At 43.8% G+C, this 20,271-nt stretch overlaps 1 protein-coding gene across 1 annotated transcript in view; it reads left to right on the top strand.

The window, feature by feature from the left end:
- The window catches only part of XKR7 (XK related 7), an 86,565-nt gene that overhangs the window by 57,763 nt on the left and 8,531 nt on the right, over positions 1 to 20,271 (top strand). Inside the window, exon 2 of the mRNA XM_086932680.1 lies at positions 16,233 to 16,432. Within this exon, the coding sequence (XP_086788806.1) occupies positions 16,233 to 16,432 (200 nt within the window). The remainder of the gene's footprint in view (positions 1 to 16,232; positions 16,433 to 20,271) is intronic.

The following is a 20,271-nucleotide window of genomic DNA, read 5'->3' as shown; positions in this document are numbered from 1 at the left end:
GAAAAGACGGAATCCTTTACCTGGATGTCACCCGAGAATCTGGCAAATAAGATTAATGGCAACCTAAGACTATATGCAGATCTTTGATCTCTATAAACACATGCATCACTGTGGACAATCATCCTCTACCAAAGACTAACAAACTCTTGTTTCTACTGGATGGGGCAACTGTCTAATCTACATTGGATCTCCACAAGGCTTGCCACCAGATTGAACTTTCAAAAGACTCTAGACCTCCTACAGCATTCATCACTCCATTTGGTGTGTTTCAAAACAAAAAAAATGCCTTCTGTCTAGCATCAGCATCATTGTCTTCCAACTTGAATAATATAATATTTTTAAGGACATGGAGGGGCTTGTAAGATGCTTTCAAGATGTTGTTTAGACTTCATGAAAGACAAGAAGGAACATGTTTTGATAGTCTACAACAGTTTTGAATCATCATATCTACTGAAAAATACAAGTTGTTCAAATCTCAGGTGGACTATCATGGCCACACTGTTTCTGCCAAGTGTGTGGCTTCTAAAGAATTCTTGGTTGATGCTATTAGAAATGCCACAGCCCCTGGCAACAGGGACAAATTGAATTTTTTAGTATACTACTATATTAACGTTGTAATGAATTTAGCCACATTATTGAAAACTTCATATATGTTTCTAAAGATAGCAGTAGAAGCGGAACAGGATAAATGGTGCATTAGACTTCTTTAACAAATATATTGTCAAAGTGCCAATTATACAATCCTTTCCTATTAGAAAACTCTGTAGTGTTTGTGTTGATGTGAGCACATATGGTTTGGGGGCAGTTCTTTAACAAAGTTCTGGCAAGAAAGAATGAGTAGTGGTGTTTCCTCCAAAAATTTGAATGAACATGAAAGATAACATTCTGTTATGGAAAATGAGCCAATTGCATATGTTTGGGCCAAAAACCAATTTAGCCACTTTGTGTGGGAGAATAGATTTCCTCTACATAGATATCACTAGCCTTTGGTGCAGATTTTGTCACCAGGAGGAGAATTGGCCTCAACAATGTGTATTCTCAGCCTTAGTATGAAGCTTCAAGAGTGCACTTTTTACATTGCATATGTACCTGTTCACAGATGTCAACTAACTGCTTAACTAGATTGCGGTGTGCTAAACCCAAGGAGGAAACATTTGTTGATGAAGAATAAAATGTTGTTGCCTACATTGATGATCTGCATGCAATGCGAGGAGAGTGAATGAGGAAGAATGGCTTTTTAAAGGTGAAGGAGGTAGGGACCTCAATCCAATAAAAAAATATTCATGAAGACTGGCTCTTGAGCAAGACCATAGAAGGTTTTCTGCATTCTTTTTCATGTGTAATAAGAAATGTGTCTTTTGTAGCAAGAAGTGTGTTGCTCCGGAATGTGTGAAGTCCTCCTTAAATATATTATTGTGAATTAATTTCTGGTGGCCAGGAATGGATTTTGAAGCTTAACTTTAGGTCAGATTATTAGGTCAGATTATGTGCAACCTGCATTCATTCAGACATGAGTTGCAAAAAGTCCATTCCTTCGATACATCCAGTTCCATGGACATATTTTGTCCAAAATAAGTCATTTTGCTGAGGAAAGCCATTTTCACGTTCAAACCCCAGGTTTTTTTGTCTCCTTTGTTCCTCGCAGGTAGATTATGGATCTGTTGCTGATCGCCTGAAGTATTTACCTAGGAGAAAATCCTTAAAAAATGACTGCCTTGGTCACCTTTTGATGTTAAAGAATTGAAATGGGTCCTATTCAATCCATTGTTATTGTTGCAGCTCCCATTTTCTTTTCCTCCTCTCCTTCCCTGCACCTTTCTTTTAGGTTAATCAGAACATTGGATTGGTAAAAGTTGGAGGCGGTCGTAAAGGCAGTTTTTGTGACGCCGACCTCCGTAGTGTTTGCTCCACCTTACCTTAGCTCTTATCCGTGCATCGGTCCTTCATCACATCGCAATAGGTGTGTTTCAGGAACAAGTGATGGAGGTACCTGCAGAGAGACATGTTGTGTAGCCGGTTTCTCTACATGAATTCTCATGCATTTACTCGATTGACCTTAACTGGTTTTGAGAGTGACTATCAATCTGTATTTTCAAACTGGGAGTTTCTGTTTTCTGCATTAATGGAATGTGCTGTTGTTCCATTGTTGTGAATAGCGGTCTTCTGATTGGACAGCTAGCCAGAGGCATTCGGAAGGTTGATCATGCTTGGAGCTTTTGAATTTAAGTGTCAGTTGTCAGTAGGAACAGGAGAGGTTCTGACAGGATCCAGAGGACAGTGGTGCTGGAACAATTTGGAATGAAGGTCCTGCCACCAATGCTACCTCACAAAAGACATAGGACTGTGAAAAATCCAACCGTCACACAAAAACGCAAGTGTAGTAAATGAGCTGTGCCCATTCAGCAAGAGAGTGGTAATAGTAGCACGTGTCCGGTGGTGTATTTTGGAACACACGGTCCCAGATATATTACTAAAGCATTGTGTGGTAGCCCATTGTCATTTAAGATAGCACAATTTCCACTAAATTTGCACAGACATACGGTTTTATTGATAAGATGATGTAGCACACAAACAATGTGTGGAACACAGGTTTCAGCAAATAAATATAATTTGTGCTTCACCAAGTAAATCTCTTGATTTGCTTTGATTCTATTGAAATCTTTGGTTCCATCACACTTCAGAACTAAAAATGGGCCTACTGTATGCTTTCCTTGAAGTTGATGCCGATACAGTTTGAAATATGTGTACACTTCATTTACAGGCATTTAAATTCTGCTGTGTGTTAAAAAAGGCTTTACTTTCACGCTCCCTGTACCCCAGCAAGATAGTCCGTAGCTCGCTAATCAAACTCCTCTCACTCTAGAGTCAGCAAAATACTAAAGACCAATATTCCTTTTTAAAGGATAAGCATTATTTTATCAGTAGACATCCTAACATTGTACCCCTGTCTTTGAACGTATTGCAAATGCGCAGGGGTGGCTCTAGGCTCATGGCGGCCCTGGGCAGGGAGCGTAGGTAGGGGGCTCGGAAGAGGGGGTCCGGGCAGGGCGGAGCGTGGAGGCCAGTGAAGAGAGGGGGGGGGGGGTCAGGGTGTTTGGAAGTGGAACAGCGCCAGAGGCCACCAAATCCCTGCCAGGGGCCGCCACGCAAATATGTATCCATCCTCAGGGGAATATTATATTAAGGATATATATTGGCGTGGTAGCCCCTGGGGTTTGGTGGCCCTGTGCAGGTGCACAGCTTGCATATGCCTAAGGCCGCCCCTGAAATGTGTCTTAAAGGCTTCTTTATTGCTCATTCACCTTCTGACATCCAGCATGGTTATTTTGGGGGTGCTGCAGCACCCCCATAGATTTTATACAAAACAACGCTGTCTATCTAGGCGAGAGACTCCCAATTTTCAAGCTAAGAATGTTGTCATTTTAAGTTTCTACAACCTACAACTCCCCCCGCCCCCACTTCCAATGCAAGAAAATTAGGAAGTTGAATCCCCCACCAAAGTTTTCTCCACCCCCCTCCCCAGGTGGTCACAATGGTGTCAATTCAAAGAAGTCTTTATTCGATTAATACATCATAAAATACATACATTACAGCATACACAAGAAATATAAAATTAGTATAAAACAGAATAAAAACATCTAAGACCATATTAAATCACTTATACAGGCTTCTTTTGAACGAATATAGAAAATTGCAATAAATCACATTAGATTACCACAATATCGTAAATCAATATGGGCTGCACAAGAACTGGAGGGCATAGGATTAAAGTTAGACACCTAAGTTAGTTTAATGAACCTGGTTCTTAGAATCCAGGCCCATCCTAAATATTTTGCTACACCCGTTACAATTAATGGGGACAAATTTGTTTTTAATATTCTATTGGCATTAACAGCAGAGCGCGTTCCCAAGCTTCTACAAACCGGACTTAACCATTTGGCTCTAGGGGCGACATACAAGGGGCAGACAAACATAAAATGGTTTAGACTTCCGCCCTGGCCGGGGCACTTAGGACTGTGCCCAGTCCCACCAGAGCCCCACTTTTTGGTAAACTCCCTTAGAGGCAGCGAACCGCATCTGAATTGATGGAATAATTTACGGTCCAGGGGCTTTGTTATGGCATCCCAATATTTTTCAAGGTTGGGAGCGTCTTTAATGGCAACAAATAAACTAGTGAGATTACTAGAGCTCTGTCTCGAATGTCTGTTTTGAACCACCCAGTCCCAATAGTGTGATTTCAAATCCTTTTTGGAGGGGAAAGTTACGGATGCGGGATCTGACCACAGTTCACCATACCCCATGGCACACAGGGTGGTTCTTAAGTCCTTAAACCAGCCTATATTAAAAGAGCCTGGAAGATCTCTGACCTCCAAGCAGGCTCTTGCATATAAATGGAGTTCGGGCGTTGTCCAAAGACGACGCCAGAATGCTAGTGGACGAAACCTGGCCTGGTCCTCCACAGGCTGACACCCAAGATCATACAGAAGCGGGATCCGTGGTGTTGACTGTGGGAGACCCGTTGCCACCCTAAGGAATTTATTTTGGGCTGCTCTCAGGGGATCCAGATTACTAAAGCCCCATAGTTCCGCCCCATATAAAACAGAGGGAAGAACCTTTGATCCATAAATCTTAACTAGTGGCGAGATTGGCCGGGTAAAGGAACCTTTATGCTCTTTAATCAGGGCTCCTCCTATCTGCATGTGCTTTAAAGCCATTAGATCAACCTGGTGGGACCAACTTAGGGTCTCACTGAATGTTACTACCAGGTAAGTAAACAACTTAGTTTGTTCCAGGGAAGTACCCCCCATAGTGACCCTTGCTGTGATCGGGTTGTGTCCTCTTAATACCATACATTTTGTCTTAGACACATTCACCTCAAGCTCATGTTCGCTGCAAAATAATTCAAACCTAATCAGGGCCTGTTGGAGACCCTGTCTGGTCTTTGAGATTAGAAGAGTATCATCAGCGAACATGAGCAAGGGGATTTTCATTCCAGCTAGGGACGGGGCGTCGGTGGGGTGGTTGTAAAAGTATTTGGTGACCCTGTTAATATATAAAGAGAAAAGGGTAGGGGCTAGTACACACCCTTGCCTTACACCTTTAGCAACTGGAAATCTATCCGTTACCTCCCTTGGTTTGCCCCAGCGTACTTAGGCATAGATGTGTGCGTGTAGATTCACCAGGAGGCGTACAAGGGGAGCTGGCATACCCAATTCTACTAGACATTTCCACAACCCTGCCCTCGGAACGAGATCAAATGCAGACCTTAAATCCACGAAGGCTGCATAGAGGTTACCTTTACCTAAAAGAACCGTCTTCCAATAAAGAAGAATAAAACGGAAGGCCTGATCTAAGGTACTCACATGAGACCTAAAACCAGCTTGAAGTGGGGTTAGGATATTGAACTCATCAATCCAATCCTGAATCCTGCCAAGAACAAGGCGGGCTGAGATTTTTTGCACCGCGTCTATAAGGCTGATCGGCCGGTAGTTGGAAGGGACCGACCGGTCACCTTTCTTGTATATTGGCAGGATTTCAGCCCCTGCCCAGGACTCGGGAACCCTTGCGCCAGTGGCCAGGGCATTAACCAATTGAACTAGATAGGGAACCCATAGATCCTGGTCTTGTTGGTCTTGTTGGAATAGGTCAGCTGGAATGCAATCAGGACCGGGTGCCTTGCCCCTTGGAATAGATTGCAGGACAGATTTGACTTCTCTACTCGTAAACTCCAGGAGATCAGCCGACACTAAACAGAAAATATTATCCTGTGCACTACTGAGGCACCTGAATTGTTCCTCGAAGTATCGTACCCACTGTTGTTGACCCACCGAAGCTGGGCTTGGACGATCTTCCTGGGAAGAACCCCATTTTAGTAAATGCCAAAACCGTTACATGTTCCTAGAGCTACATGCTTCTGTTAGTATTAACCACCGTTCTTCGTCCCAATTGGCCTTGGCTGTACGTTTTGCAACGTTAAATGCCTTCCTACAGCATCTACAGAGATTTTTGGCCAACGTACCCATCTCATGTCATTAGTGAGAACAACTTCGTCCTGAACTAAGTTGGTCATGCATTTTACTGGCCCAGAAAAGCTGAAATCCCTTAGTTCCACCACCAATGGATCATGATCACTTTCCGGGTGAGACTTAACCTCCATATCCACTACAGCAGCCCACAGCTTAACGTCCAATAATATATAATCAATACGGCTGCTGAATCTACCATTACTAAAGGTGTGTCTGCCCGACCTGTCAGAGCGCACTCTACCATTTAGAGCACGCAAGCCCTGATCCAGGCACAGTCCTTTGATAAAAATAGCCGCTTGTGACCATTTTTTTATCGGGGCTAGCTCAAGCTGGGGAATCCCCCAAACCAAATCTTCGGCCTCAGTAAGTAAGCCGTCATCCTGACTCAATGGTTCAAACAGGTGTTTAGATCACCCATGACAACCTTGTGTCCTACTACCGATGCACCACTTAGGAAATCGTCCAAAAGGAGGAGGGTTGGTGAGACCCTACCGCCCTGAATGCCCCTAGCGTATATGTTAATCAAAAGAATATTCAATCCACTGGTAGATTTAATGCTAACCATTAATATGTCGGGGCTATCAATGAAAATTTCCTCGGCTATCACACCCTCGTACTGCCGAACCCAAACAGTCAGGCCACCCATGGCTCGTCCTCTATGACCTTTAATAGCTGGTTTACTAAAGTTCAAGTAGCCAGTAAGGAATATTGGTAAGGGTGCCCAGGTTTCTTGGAAGGACCATACATCGCCTTGCTGTATAAAATTCGCCCAATCCGGGATACACATGGGGGACTCAAGGCCAGCTATGTTCCAACTTCCAAGCTTGATACCACATGGGACCGCCAGAACTCTAGAATTATCTTTGGGGGAGGAATAAACTACATCATGTAAAGGAGGGGCGTCATGTGTAGAAACATCTTCACTCCTTATATCAGTGGTACAAGGGAGCCCTCCCTGAGTGCCAGTCACCATTACAACATTCTCTACAGTGAAATCAGCTTGTGGCACCGGTTCTAGTTCCGGTTTCATATCCCCAGTCCCACTCAAGAAAACAGAACTCCCCTTAACACTTTGAGATGACTGACCCTTTGGATCTTCGACATGACATAGTGCATTAACTGGGGTAACAACAGTACCTGTACAATCTATATTAGCCTCTAGAACCAAAGGTAGGATAGCTGGTCAATCGTTATACTCCAACCCCGAGAGAGGTTCATAAAGATTACTCAACGGGATGTTCCAGTACTCGTTGGGCTGGATGTAATTACCTGGATTGTTTGAGTTGAGATGTAGACTATGGGGCTGGCAACAAAATGGATAGGTTGATGTAATGGGATGGCCAAGAAAACGAGGATTAAGGTTAACCCAGTTCGGAGTGTGTGTGATGCTATTATAGCTGGATTGGGCATGAGGTCTAAACAGGGCCTCCGGGTTTATAGGTGGACCTTGGAAACAGGGAGTGAGGTTAGTCCATTTCAAAGAGTAAGGTTCTTTTTTAGAACGGTGTTGGGCATGTGATTTAAGCAAAGTCTCAGGGTAAAAGTAACTGAGATTCCGTGTGGAAATACATCCCTCATTGTTTCCCAAGTACCAATCACTAATGTGGGAAACAACTCTGTGATCCTTAAAGTTAATGATCACAATGTCGCCCTCTATATCCTTTGGACGAAGACCCACCCACTTACATCTTCTAACTGAAATAATGTCCCCATTTAAGTGGGCAGGAAGGGGTCTTTTGGTTTTCAGCCAAAAGATAACTTTATTTTTCAGGTTTGCATTATTTTCCAAATTCCCATTTGAAATTGGGGGCACACCCGTCAAAATAATAACAAAATTAGCCGAGTCTGGGGGGAGGTCTACTATGTTCCTACGATTTAATGTGTGTCTATGAGAGGAGTTATTAGGTTTTACAGCCCCTTGATTTGCAGATGGCTTTTTTTCCAATGGAGTTGGCTTATTTGAAGCCAACATGGGCTTCTCTTTAGCAAGGTTAGTGGAGCAGGGAGGTTTAGATGGCAATTGGGAAGCATTAGATTTAGTATTGCAATTGGTGTTACTATTGTTTTTGTGGGGATTACTAGGAACAGCAGTGTTAGCACTAGGCTTTGATAATGGAATAGGCTGAGTATTGGAACTCGTTGAGTGGGGTGTAGCGGCTGAAGCCAAGAAGGGATCCATTTTATCTCCCAGGATCCTAACACGCTCCAAAAGAGGGAGCATATATGATTTTAGGAGGTTCTCAAATATATCGATACACTCCTTATTAAACCCAGTAAGGCTATCTTGGGGAAGGGATGGTAAGTGAGGAATACCTGAGGGAGCCTCAGTCACGGGGAGAACCGTGAGATCGTTAATAAGATTTGCTATAGAAGGAGAGGGAACCTGATGACTGGTACCTTTTCTTTTAGCACCACCCTTTTTCCTTGGTTGGGAACACACAGCCCTTTTAGAGTTCATAGGCTTAGATCCAGTCTCACTGTTAGTATGTGGCAAGATATTCTCGCATGGACCAACACTGTCTAAAGAGCGATTAGTAAGGGTTAAATGCAAGTTGGGAGCTATAATCTGGACAACAGGAGTGTTAAGGTCAATAACACTAATAGAGACGATGGGAGGGCTATTTATATTACCCTCACTATTGATTACAGAGTGAGTGGGGGAGGTATTGGGGGCCTGAAAAATACTGGGAATTTGGTCTGTACTAAATATATCAGCCTCTCCGGCCGTCCTCCCACTACTGGCCATTTCTTGTGTGTTATTTAAATCTGGTTGGGTAGACAACGTTTTTTTTTAAAGATGTTCTATAGAGCGACGACGCTCCGCGCGTTTCTCAGCTAGTAGGAGTTCTTTATCTATCTCCTTATTTGCCTTCTCGAAATATTTATCGAGAGGCCCAAGGAATGAAACTCCGACACAGGGTGGTAGTGAGCTAGGCATATCAATAGCTGGACAGAATTATTAATGTACCTCAAAAACTTACTACACCAATGAGACAATACAACAGAATAAATAAAACAGGGAGTAGATGTCAGGACCAGGCCCAGCCCAGCCTCCTTCGGCCTCTGACGGCCACAGACGGTCCCGCCCTTGTCCCGGGCTTCTCCCGGTCGCTCCCGCGCAGCGGGACTAGGCTGTTATATTTGTATGGTCAGTGTGAGAGGGGAGGAGAATGCAGGGAGAGCGGCCCAGGTGCTGGCTATTGGGACTGGCGGGCGCTCCTGGGACTTGAAGTCCTGCGCCCGCAACTCGCTCGCAGCCCTGCACAAAACAAACACCCACAAACACCGCCTCAGGCGTAGGGTGACAGACTCCTCAAACGAGCTTCGCTGGTGTTGCTGTAGATCAAGGCCCCACACGATGCGGGACCCGCGAAGCGGGTTCCGCGAGCAGTAGCGGCAAGGGCAGGGAAAAATTCAGCGGCTCACAATCCCAGCGTGAGCACAAAGGAAAAGTGTTCCCACAATGGTGTCATATATGCAAGCCTTTCCTTCTGATATTCCTGGTCCCCTGGAGAGCGGCCCAGGTGCTGGCTATTGGGACTGGGGGGCGCTCCTGGGACTTGAAGTCCTGCTCCCGCAACTCGCTCGCAGCCCTGCACAAAACAAACACCACCTCAGGCGTAGGGTGACAGACTCCTCAAACGAGCTTCGCTGGTGTTGCTGTAGATCAAGGCCCCACACGAAGCGGGACCCGCGAAGCGGGTTCCGCGAGCAGTAGCGGCAAGGGCAGGGAAAAATTCAGCGGCTCACAATCCCAGCGTGAGCACAAAGGAAAAGTGTTCCAACAGGTATCCAGGGGCTAAGGTTTTTAAAGAAGCGATGGTGGGGAGGAGCATGCAGGGAGAGCGGCCCAGGTGCTGGCTATTGGGACTGGCGGGCACTCCTGGGACTTGAAGTCCTGCGCCCGCAACTCGCTCGCAGCCCTGCACAAAACAAACACCCACAAACACCGCCTCAGGCGTAGGGTGACAGACTCCTCAAACGAGCTTCGCTGGTGTTGCTGTAGATCAAGGCCCCACACGAAGCGGGACCCGCGAAGCGGGTTCCGCGAGCAGTAGCGGCAAGAGCAGGGAAAAATTCAGCGGCTCACAATCCCAGCGTGAACACAAAGGAAAAGTGTTCCCACAATGGTGTCATATATGCAAGCCTTTCCTTCTGATATTCCTGGTCCCCTCTTTGTGGATTAAGGTGGGAGAGGCCCTTAACTTTGCATTAAAAGGCCCCTTATTGGAGAAGCCATTCCTTTATCGCATACGAAGCTGGGTGAGAAGTAAAGGCGTACGCACCTTATTTCTAAGTAGGTTGATTCCAGTTAAGCACAGGAGTGTCAACGGTGACACTGACTCACTTCCGGACTGAAGACGGCTCTGGTGAGACACAAGCATTGAGTAACGGCCGCCAGTTGGTGACTTCACCCCTCAGATTCTTGACATAAAGCAGTTGGCAGGGGCCGAAAACCTGCCATGGGTATACTACCAGATGGCCAAGGGACTTTCAAATGTTTTAGGTGCATATTGCTCTGAACTGAGGACACTAGTGCTTCTAACCTCCTACAGAGGGGTTTGCTTTATCAGTGTCTGCTGAATTATAGCCTAAGGAGTTTACTGTTATGGCTGCAAAAATCACACCATTATTATCTATGGGAACCTGTTGGGGACAACGTCCTATAGTTCAGGTGTGCTCTAGAATATTAATGACATTGATGATATACTTATAAAAGGTTCTTATGCGGAATTTATCTGAAAGATTCAGTTTCGTAAGAGCCGTGTCCAGACAGAGTCTAATGTTCAATATAATGTACTTGCAAAGTGTTGTAAGTTTATCTGATAAACACACTGCAAACATTTTTTTCATTAATGAATTTTCTCATGTTTGATTCACTGGCCTAAAGAGTTCAAAAAGTCCATGCAAAGCACAGAACAAAAGGGTATTGGAGTAAATGGTGATTTCAAATTTAGGCATGCAGGTGTAACCTGAAGCATTGCTTACAATGTTCAGAAATTAATTCTGTTTATGGACTTTTTGTTAACCCACAGCTTATGTTCAGGTTTTGATTGAAAATTATTTTGGCATTATATATCCAGTAATGCTAATTTATATTGTATTCCATTAGACATTGTTATATTTTGTATTCCAAGATAACTCTATCCCATCATTCCCCTGTTACGCGGACCTCCCCCTCGTCAGTAACAAGACCCCTCATCAATAATTGATTATATGGAATGTGTTTATTGTCCTGGTGTATTTACGTTATTTCGCGCTTTAGAAAACTGCATTAATAAGTTATGTCTGTCTGCATCTTGTCTTTCAGTTCATCTGTGTGGGTTGAATGCTGCCTTTGTGATCACCTGTTTGTTTCCTCTCCCTCATTGACTTCAAATAGAAGTAGTCCGGGATGTCACCTGTTATTCTAGACTTGCCCCTTGGTACCCTAGCTAGCCCTGGGGTCAACCCTGTGGTGTCGTTGGGAAGAAGAGCCTGCATTGTGTCATTTCATAACATTTATGGAATATTGATGACTGGGCGTCCATCCTATGTCTCTGAGAGCCTTTAAATCGATATCCTGTTTTTATACGCGCCTGCATGAATGTGGATTCTGTGTCCCTGTCTGTTCCCTGTATGGTCTTTACCAGAACAATTCCAATCTTCTGTATTAGTCTTTTTTCTTTTTCTATGGGGGAACTGCTGTGACGTCGCCAGATAGTTCAGTTTCTCGTTCTTTCACCCTATTTGTTCTCACTTTGAGCTCTGTGCCAATTCTGTTACTCTCCTTTTCTAAGATGGCATCTAGGTTTCTATTTCACAGCCTCTTAATTTAGACAGTTGTTACTTCTTTACCAATGTTTAGAGCTTTTTTGCCAGACATCCTTTACAACCTTGACCAGTTTACTCCTCCCAGAAGTAACTATTGCTTGGTAGCATTAGAGGTCATAGGGCATGTCTCCTCTCCTGCAGAATATTTCCAAGATTACCAAAATGGTCGCAAATGATCTATCCTTCCTGAACTTTCCCATCCCCTGATCAAAAGAGCGTACTCATGTCCCTCGCTTGTGTGAGATTACGCGGTGTACTCTATTTCCATATCGCTGCAGCAACTGCAATTTTCTCTAGGCAGGTTTTGGCCTTTCCACCCTCAAAATGGAGTTACTTCAGCCCTTTTGTGTTGTAAAATTCAGACCATGTTGAAGGTGGAAATGGGTGGCTTTAAAAGGAAAACCACACTTTGTTCCTGTCACTCCCCACCTACTAATGCATAATTGAATGCACCCCTGGGAAAGAATTGTACATTGTTACAAAGATTGAAAGATATCCTTATGTAAATGGCTGACATGTGGAAATCGATATTTATATGTCCTTAAACGTAGGCTCACAGCTGTAAATGACTTTGTGATTCAGGCCTTTCATTAGCGGTTCAGGCTTATGGAGCTAAGCCCAAATAAATGTACATTTGCTCTGATTGAAATGTATTCAGACAAATGAATGCACATTCGGGCAACCAAAGGCATCTTTGCTCCACTGGATGCACATTCAGGGCAAAAAATATACGTTCTTACCAATTAATGTATGTAAATATGCACAAAGCAAACAGACCGGAAATGAAGCCATTATAATTCCGGGAAAAGATAATTTTGCACATGAGTACCACTAAACAAATGTGGGAATAGCACATATACTGACTAGAGAGTCTCTGTGGACTATATAACCTAACACGACTTGTACACTGTCATTATTATCTTTTAATAAGAATTACTTTTACAAAATGCTCATTCTGAGTAGAGTGCAGATAATAAATGTATGTGTTAGATGCTTCACCATATACATCACCATTATTGCAAAATACAGTGTTATCAGTTGTGAGAAAGTGCTGCTTTTTGCATAGTCGCCCACATATTTTGTGGACTGATGCAGCTGTTTTTTTTTTGGCTGTGTGAACTGGGACCCTGCTAACTAGGCCCAAGTGCATGTAATCTCCCTTCTAAAACATGTTGAAATTGGCTAACTCCTGATTGGCATATTTAACTTTCCTAAAAGGAAATTGTATCTAATTATCAAAATACACCTATGGCATGGAAAGTTAAATGGCAACTATGGAATACAGCACTACTGTCCCACCAACCAGTGTGGCCAGGCAAACATGACACCAGGCATCCTGGCTGCTGCAGTTTAAAACCTGCAGGCTGAGCTGTCAAAATAACCCTTTTTGAAATGAGAAAACCTTCCTTTTATATATTAGTTAGTCACAACTTTATAGGCTTGTAGCCCACAAGACAGGGTGCATGCTATTTAAAAGGACATGCAGACATTTAAACTGCACATATCCTTACAATGATTACCACCCCAAACATATTTTCAGTGTAGCATGGCAAGCTAGGCCATAGAGAAACACTGAGGGGCTATATTAAATATGAATTCTGTCATTCCCGGTTAGGGACAAGCTAAAATTATTATTCAACAACTATTTGTAATATTTATTAAAAGCCCAACTCAATGATGAAATTGGATTTATAATAATTATTACAGTAAACTAACTTTTAGAAAGGTACCTTTTCCCAGCCTGGGGCACCCGGGGGATAAATTGCCTTGGCTCTCCAACCTTTAGCTAGCCAGTGGATAGCCCCTGATTAGTTGCGAGAAAGGCTTGGATGCTGGAAGTGTTTTTGATCCCCTGACAGTAAGATCAGTTTGGGTTTGCCCAGGAACTCAATTTATTTCAAGGAGGCCTCCCTGTCACAAGGAAATGTTGGTGAACCTGTAAAACGGCCCCAACTTTTGTCTTCCAAGTCAGATAGGCCTTACCGACCACTATCCTAATCGGGCCCTAAGTTCCAAGGTAAACCCTCTGATCGAGTTGAACCTGGTTGGTGTATCTGTCCTGTGCTCCACTGCAGTCTTCCTGAAATTGCACCTAGGTCCCGGTCTACTGTGACCATAGACTATCATTGGCACTTTGATCTTTTGGGTGCTATTTTTACCTAAACATTCATATCTCTGGCTTCCTTAAATTGATTTTTAACATTTTGGTGTCATTTTGAAATTATACTCATATTTTTTTTAAATTGGAGTTGGATTATTAGTGTGTTCAAATTCTGACTTTTAAACTACTTTGATATAAATGCTTTACACATTTTCTCTAAGTTAAGCCTGTCTGCTCTCAGCAATAGCTACCAAGGGTGAAGCTCAGGTTTAAATGAATGAAACCTTTAACTGGACCTAACAAGACAGTAACTTTATTGTTTGTGGTGGACCTCTACCCACCCCAACAAATAAACCACTTCCTCTCATCAATAAACCCTCTACAGGTGATTCAGATATATTAAACATTAGCCGCTTTTGCAAACTGTCAAGATTTCACCCGCAAAAAGTTGGTTGTTATTGTGCCGTGGAAAGTGTGCAAGGGAACATAATAACGGTGTACCATAATTAACGCCTCAATTTTTTTTGGCACATCTCAAAGTCCTGAGTTTGGCAATAACACTAATCCTGGTACTGAATTTCACTTCCTAATTTTGTGCTGTGACCTAAGTGACTACTAAATCTGATATAATTAAAGATATCACTTAAAATGCAGTTTGAACAAAATGCTTTAGAGAGCTGGAGATAAACATTGCCTTGCTGTCAAGAATATCACAACATATGCTGTAAAGATCATCACCAAAGTGAGGCCACTGCATTTGGTCTGCTTTTTTGGATTAGTGTAAATCTGTCCAGCATTTATGTTTTTTAAGTCCCCAACATTTTGAGAATAAAAATAATGAATATTTTGGTAATGTGGTTTACAAATTAGAAAATGCAATCTTTGAACCTCAAACTTTGAATCTGAACTGCATACTTCATTGGTAACCTCGAGCGGAACATTATTTGTGAAAGCCGCCTCTTTAACTTTTTGGAGGAAATATGCAAATTTGAGACTTCTCTTACTAATTCGGTGTCCTAAAATGCTACCAAAGTAACTGACTTTAACTTGTTCCTTAACAAAAATCTGAAGAAACATATAAGCCCTCATTGCAAGTGATCTGGAAAATGGAGTTAGCCATACTCAGGGGGTTGGTAACTCTGTTAGTGTGGAAATGAGGCTCATTGCTAGTTGGGCTTTCAAGGAACTGAGTAAATGCCATGGAAATCTGTAATTGTGGGTCCTGATTCTGCCAGTAATTACTTATTTTGCCCAGACTTTCACACTGAAATTTCTCCTGCTTTCAGCAGCGGAAATCTTTGAGTGAAAGTTAACAGATCAGTAGAGTGTCCGAAGATCACATGATTGAAGACCATGGGTTTCCTTGTAGAGACAGCTGGTATGAATACTGTTCAAGGACATAAATTGTGGCAATGTTGCAGTTGTACTGAAGGCATGGGTACAGTGCTCATAGAAAATCAAACGGCCTTGCCATTTGTGCAGCACCTACAGGGCATGGCCATCGGCAATGCCCTTGGGTTACTGCAGGCAAGGGTTTACCACAAAGCAAAACTGTTGCATTTAAAATGTACTAGTTAGACATTTTCTGCGTTTGAATATAAATATTCCACATAAGTATTAGACAGAGATCAGTGCCTTTCAATACTTTAGAATGTCCTGTTCTCCACCATCAGTTCTTTGACCACCAAATCCCAAACCCCATTCTTCACGTGGTCTCTTCTTTTCTCTCGCTTTCACAAATGCCCACGAGACAACCACCCTGGCCCTCCCCCATCACCTGTACATCTCCATCCTCACCCTTTGCCCAGTCCTCTGCCCTCGTTGTCCTTGGAAGATGCCTACTTTGTACACTGCTTGAGTCTGCTGAGTTGCTGGCCCGCGCTCCCCTTCTGCCCTGGCCTTCTAACCTCAATGTCTACCTTGGCCTGCAGATATTAATTCTCATCCCTTCTCTGATCTCTATCCCTTTCATGACTGTCTATGAGTTCAGATATTCATGCTTTGATCCACATTTGTCTAATCTCTTGCTTTCTCTTGGCTGCGGGAATCTCTTGCCTTTCTTCTTGACCCACTCGCTCTCTGCCCAACTTCTTGCACCAATGGATAGCAGCGTAGCTCTTATACTGGCCCGTCACCCAGCTTGCAGTCCTACATATTCACCCTATGTCTTGCCTCTTGAGTCTACTTCATCAGAAGGTACCTGTGTGCCTTCTACACTAGAACACTTCTTTGACCGCAAGACAACCACACTCACTCCTTGTCCGATTGTTTGTCTCTTCTCCACTCTGCAGGTACCTGCGGGCCCTCTACCTCGGCCTACAGAGCCGCTGGCAGTCTGAGCACCGGCAAAGACACTTCTACTGGAGGATGATGTTTGAGAGTGCCGACATCAGCATGCTGCGCCTCCTGGAAACATTCCTGAAGAGCGCCCCTCAGCTGGTCCTGCAGCTGAGCATCATGGTCCAGCAGAGCCGCATTGATCCGTTACAGGGTAACGTATTCCCTCCTCAACTCCAATGGTGCTCTGGTCATTTTGGCTGCTTGGTATATGGATGGTGGGCTCTCTGGTCCAAAACTGTGATAAAAGATATGTAAGTAAATCCATTGTCACAAAACCCCCCTTCGGATATAGATTTTGTGATGAGATTATTACAACATTTAATATTAATGACACAGGAGGAATTACGGGAGCCTATACAAATGGGTGCAAATGCAGGGATGTAGGACTACAAAGGCCAGCAGACCTCATCACGTCATTCACATCCGTGCCACCACAATTGCGATAATACCCCTTTTATGCTGGTTCTAATTGTGATTCAGAATAGATTGATAAAACCATTTTGCGGCTCTATGTTGTGGTTACAGAGGTTTGGATCTGGCGAATTTCAGGCTTTGCAACCACAAACGACTTTCACTGACCCTTCATCTCATAATAAATCACATATTTATCTTCTCACGTTGACATCTGGTGTGGTGTATAAGGTAGACATTAGTAAAATTCCCATTGGGCTACCAGTTGTATCCTAACCTAGCCACCTCTTATCACTTCTTCACTCGAGTCCTTCTATTCAGTTTAGCATTCATCCCCCCACTCATTTCTATGGCGACCAGATAAAAAAAAAACTAGGACATTCCACAAACATAGATGTAGGACTACAGGTTGAAGGGCGCAGAACAACTTAATTGACAGCACTTGCCAGCATAGGAAGCACAGGCATTGAGACATTAAGGGTACTTAGATGGAATCTTTACACAAAGTATTAATTGTGTTAGTAAACCACTTTCTGCTAGGGGTTGCTGACTAATTTTGTTTTGGAACACGTAAAATGTTGCTTCCCTATGTGTTCAATCAACCCTCAATTAAATCTAGGATATGTGCAGAAGCCGCTGGCATCTACCGGGAAGTGGGAGGAGTGGGGGCACATAAAATAAAAAAATATTACCAGGCATACACAACGCCCACCGCTCTCGACCTCAACAGGAACTGGAAGCTGGAGCCTGGAACTCCCTTGACCAATCAGGGCACTGCTCTCATGCTGTGAAAGCAGCACCCTGATTGGAGGGAGCGGCCTTACTCAGCGCTCTACAGTGCCCTGGAGGCCTGCACTGACTCTAACCCAGCTGTCTTAAGACAGCTGGGTCGGAGAAGTTTAAAGTGCGCATGTGTGGCTGGCCGTCTCAAGACGGCCGACCAAAAAGGCATGCACAGTTTAAACAAAAGTTCACAGACAGCCCACCCTCCTCCCTGCTGCTGTCGCTCAGCAGTGCCCCGCCCCGTCCTGACGATTGGCATGGGATGGGGATGAAAAATAAAATGGTAACAAATTACTATTTTATTTTTCATGGGGTTATGGAGGGTTTTAAGTGGGGCGAGGTTCCTCCGCTCCAACAGAGGAGCTACCCCTGGATATGTGCTATATTTAGTGAATTCTGCAGGCCAGATGATGAAAAACCCCAAGACTGTCCCAACAAATCCGGAAGCATGGCCAGCCTACATATATCATTATCCTCACAGGAGTGCCCTCCATCATTCACGCTGTGTACATTCATGGTATATGTCACGAAGTGCTGATATTGCATAAATGGGAGGCCCTGATCTTAAATGAATGTGTCCTTGTGTAACGTAACCGGTGCTCATGTAAAGCGCTCCAATACCTTCGGGTCAAGTTCAGGCTATATAAATCTGCAAAAGAAACCACACATAAACTGAAGCACATCCTAGTATCTTTTTTACTTTGTGTATGTTTTGTTCTTTCTCTCTTACATAATTTGACAAATTCTCCCTATTTTAAAAAAAAGTTTAACGGGCTCTCTCACCGCGTCTTCTCGCTTCCACTTTTGATTTTATTTTGTCTTGCTCCTCTGTTTCACTACTTTCACTTTCACTAGTTGGTTGGTCTGTGAATATAATTCGCATCTTCTAATGAGGATGTGAAGCCCAGGTGCAAATGCATTCCAACCCCAAACCTGTTTGTCCTTGTGAGTAGTTGAGAAGCACCCCTATTGAGATGCAAATGCCCCCCCCCTGGTCCCCGGTGCCACTGCCCTTGCTGCACTATCATAGGTACACTATTGACCCTTACGCACCTGGCTGAGATGCCACAACCCCTTTTAAACAATATTCATGTGTCTCGTGAGTTCTTCCAGATTCATATTTTTCTCTGGCAGCTTTCCTCAGCCCTTCACCTCCTGCCTGTGCAGCAGGAGTTCAGTTCCTGTCCCTCACATTTCTCTGAGACTGATGTTTACCAGTATTGTAGGGAGTGCCTGGATCATATAAGCAGTCTTTTTTATGCATGACTCATTTACATCAGGAACTGTAAAGGATTTGTTTCAATGGGGTTAAGTACTTTTTGGGGATTTATCCTCTGCCAGAAGTCTGGCAATTTCTCTTTAGGAAACAGAAGGAATGTAATCAGGCCATTTGTCCAGGTTTGGGGAGGTAAGAGGTTCTGACCTATCCTTGTGATAAGGGTTGCCAGTCATCCCTGGACCCCAGGGACTGGTACTGCTGCTTATCTCAAAGAACTGAAGAGAGCCTTCCTTTGGGGCACTGACTCTCACAGCCTGGCGAGGTCAGTCTGTCAAAGTCTACTCTTGAAGGGTGAGATTTATAAACTCAGATACAGTTGATACTGGAACAATGCACCATAACCTGAATGTCCAGTCGCTGCTATTTCTTTTGAAGAACAAGCAACTCTTTTGTTTAAATAAGATTACCAAGCCTAGTAAGTTGCAGTAGCTCATTATTTACATTGTTCCCATAAGCTTGGGAATCTGATTATTTTGACAGATATGAATGCATTAATTCTGGAGCGAGGTGTACCACCTTGTGTTCTTTCTATTTAGTCTGGCATGGCGGTGTGCCTCTTATGTGTAGTACAGAGCGGTTTTCCAAGCGTTTCTCAGTTGAGACATGATCATCTTCTGATTGGCTTGGGCGTGCTGTGGCCTAGGCGGCTAGGTTCATCCATTTTGGTGGGGACCAGGTTAACAAACTCAGGTGGAGCCACTCTAGGATAACTTCTCCTGCCTTCTTCACTGTAGCATTTGTGGCTAACCCAGAGCAACCAAATTTGAGATGCACGGACATGTGCATTGGTTGCCGGGGGTTGGGGAAATGGGCTGCAGCAGTTACCAATGGTGACAGCTACTAAAAAAGTCTAAAAATCTCTGTCCTCAAAGCCCTCCATTTAGGACCGCATGCATGCATGTACACATACAGACTTATACCCTGAAACCCAGTCAAACAGGGAAAAACTAGTTTGTATTTAGTTATAAGAAGCAAAATCTCCACCAGCGGGAGAGGTCCCAAGGCTTAGTTTACTACATTTCTTCATTCTGTGCTAGATTGCTGTGGCCGCCACATTAAAATCATGCTTGGCAACTGAGCACAGGATCACAAACAAAACAAAACTTCACAAAACATGATAAATCTTACAATGCAGATGTAAAATATCCCAATAATATCAAACAGATTACAATATACAGAGCCGCCTTCTTCCGATGGATGTTTCACAAGATCAGGCCTGCATCTGAGGTTTTTGTAGTAAAGGAAAAAAAAAAGTCAAAAGAGCCAAGTAGGGGTGGGGAGGAGCTACGACACCAACCAAGATGGCCGCATAGTCTCCCGGCTCCGCTGACCCCCGTCCTCAGCTCGCTTATCCTGTCGAATATCCTGATCTCCTGCCCCGTATTCGTGTGGGTGAACTAGTCTGCATCCCGATGGTGTGATCGCGGAATTTTTCTGATGTTCTGGTGTGAAGAAACATCGAAAATGTTTTGAGGCCTAACCCAGACTGGAAGCCGGGGTCTCGATTTCTGGTCTAC

This window comes from Lissotriton vulgaris, chromosome 7 (assembly GCF_964263255.1).
Source record: "Lissotriton vulgaris chromosome 7, aLisVul1.2, whole genome shotgun sequence".
Taxonomy (NCBI): domain Eukaryota; kingdom Metazoa; phylum Chordata; class Amphibia; order Caudata; family Salamandridae; genus Lissotriton; species Lissotriton vulgaris.
This window is presented reverse-complemented; position numbering and strand designations above follow the sequence as displayed.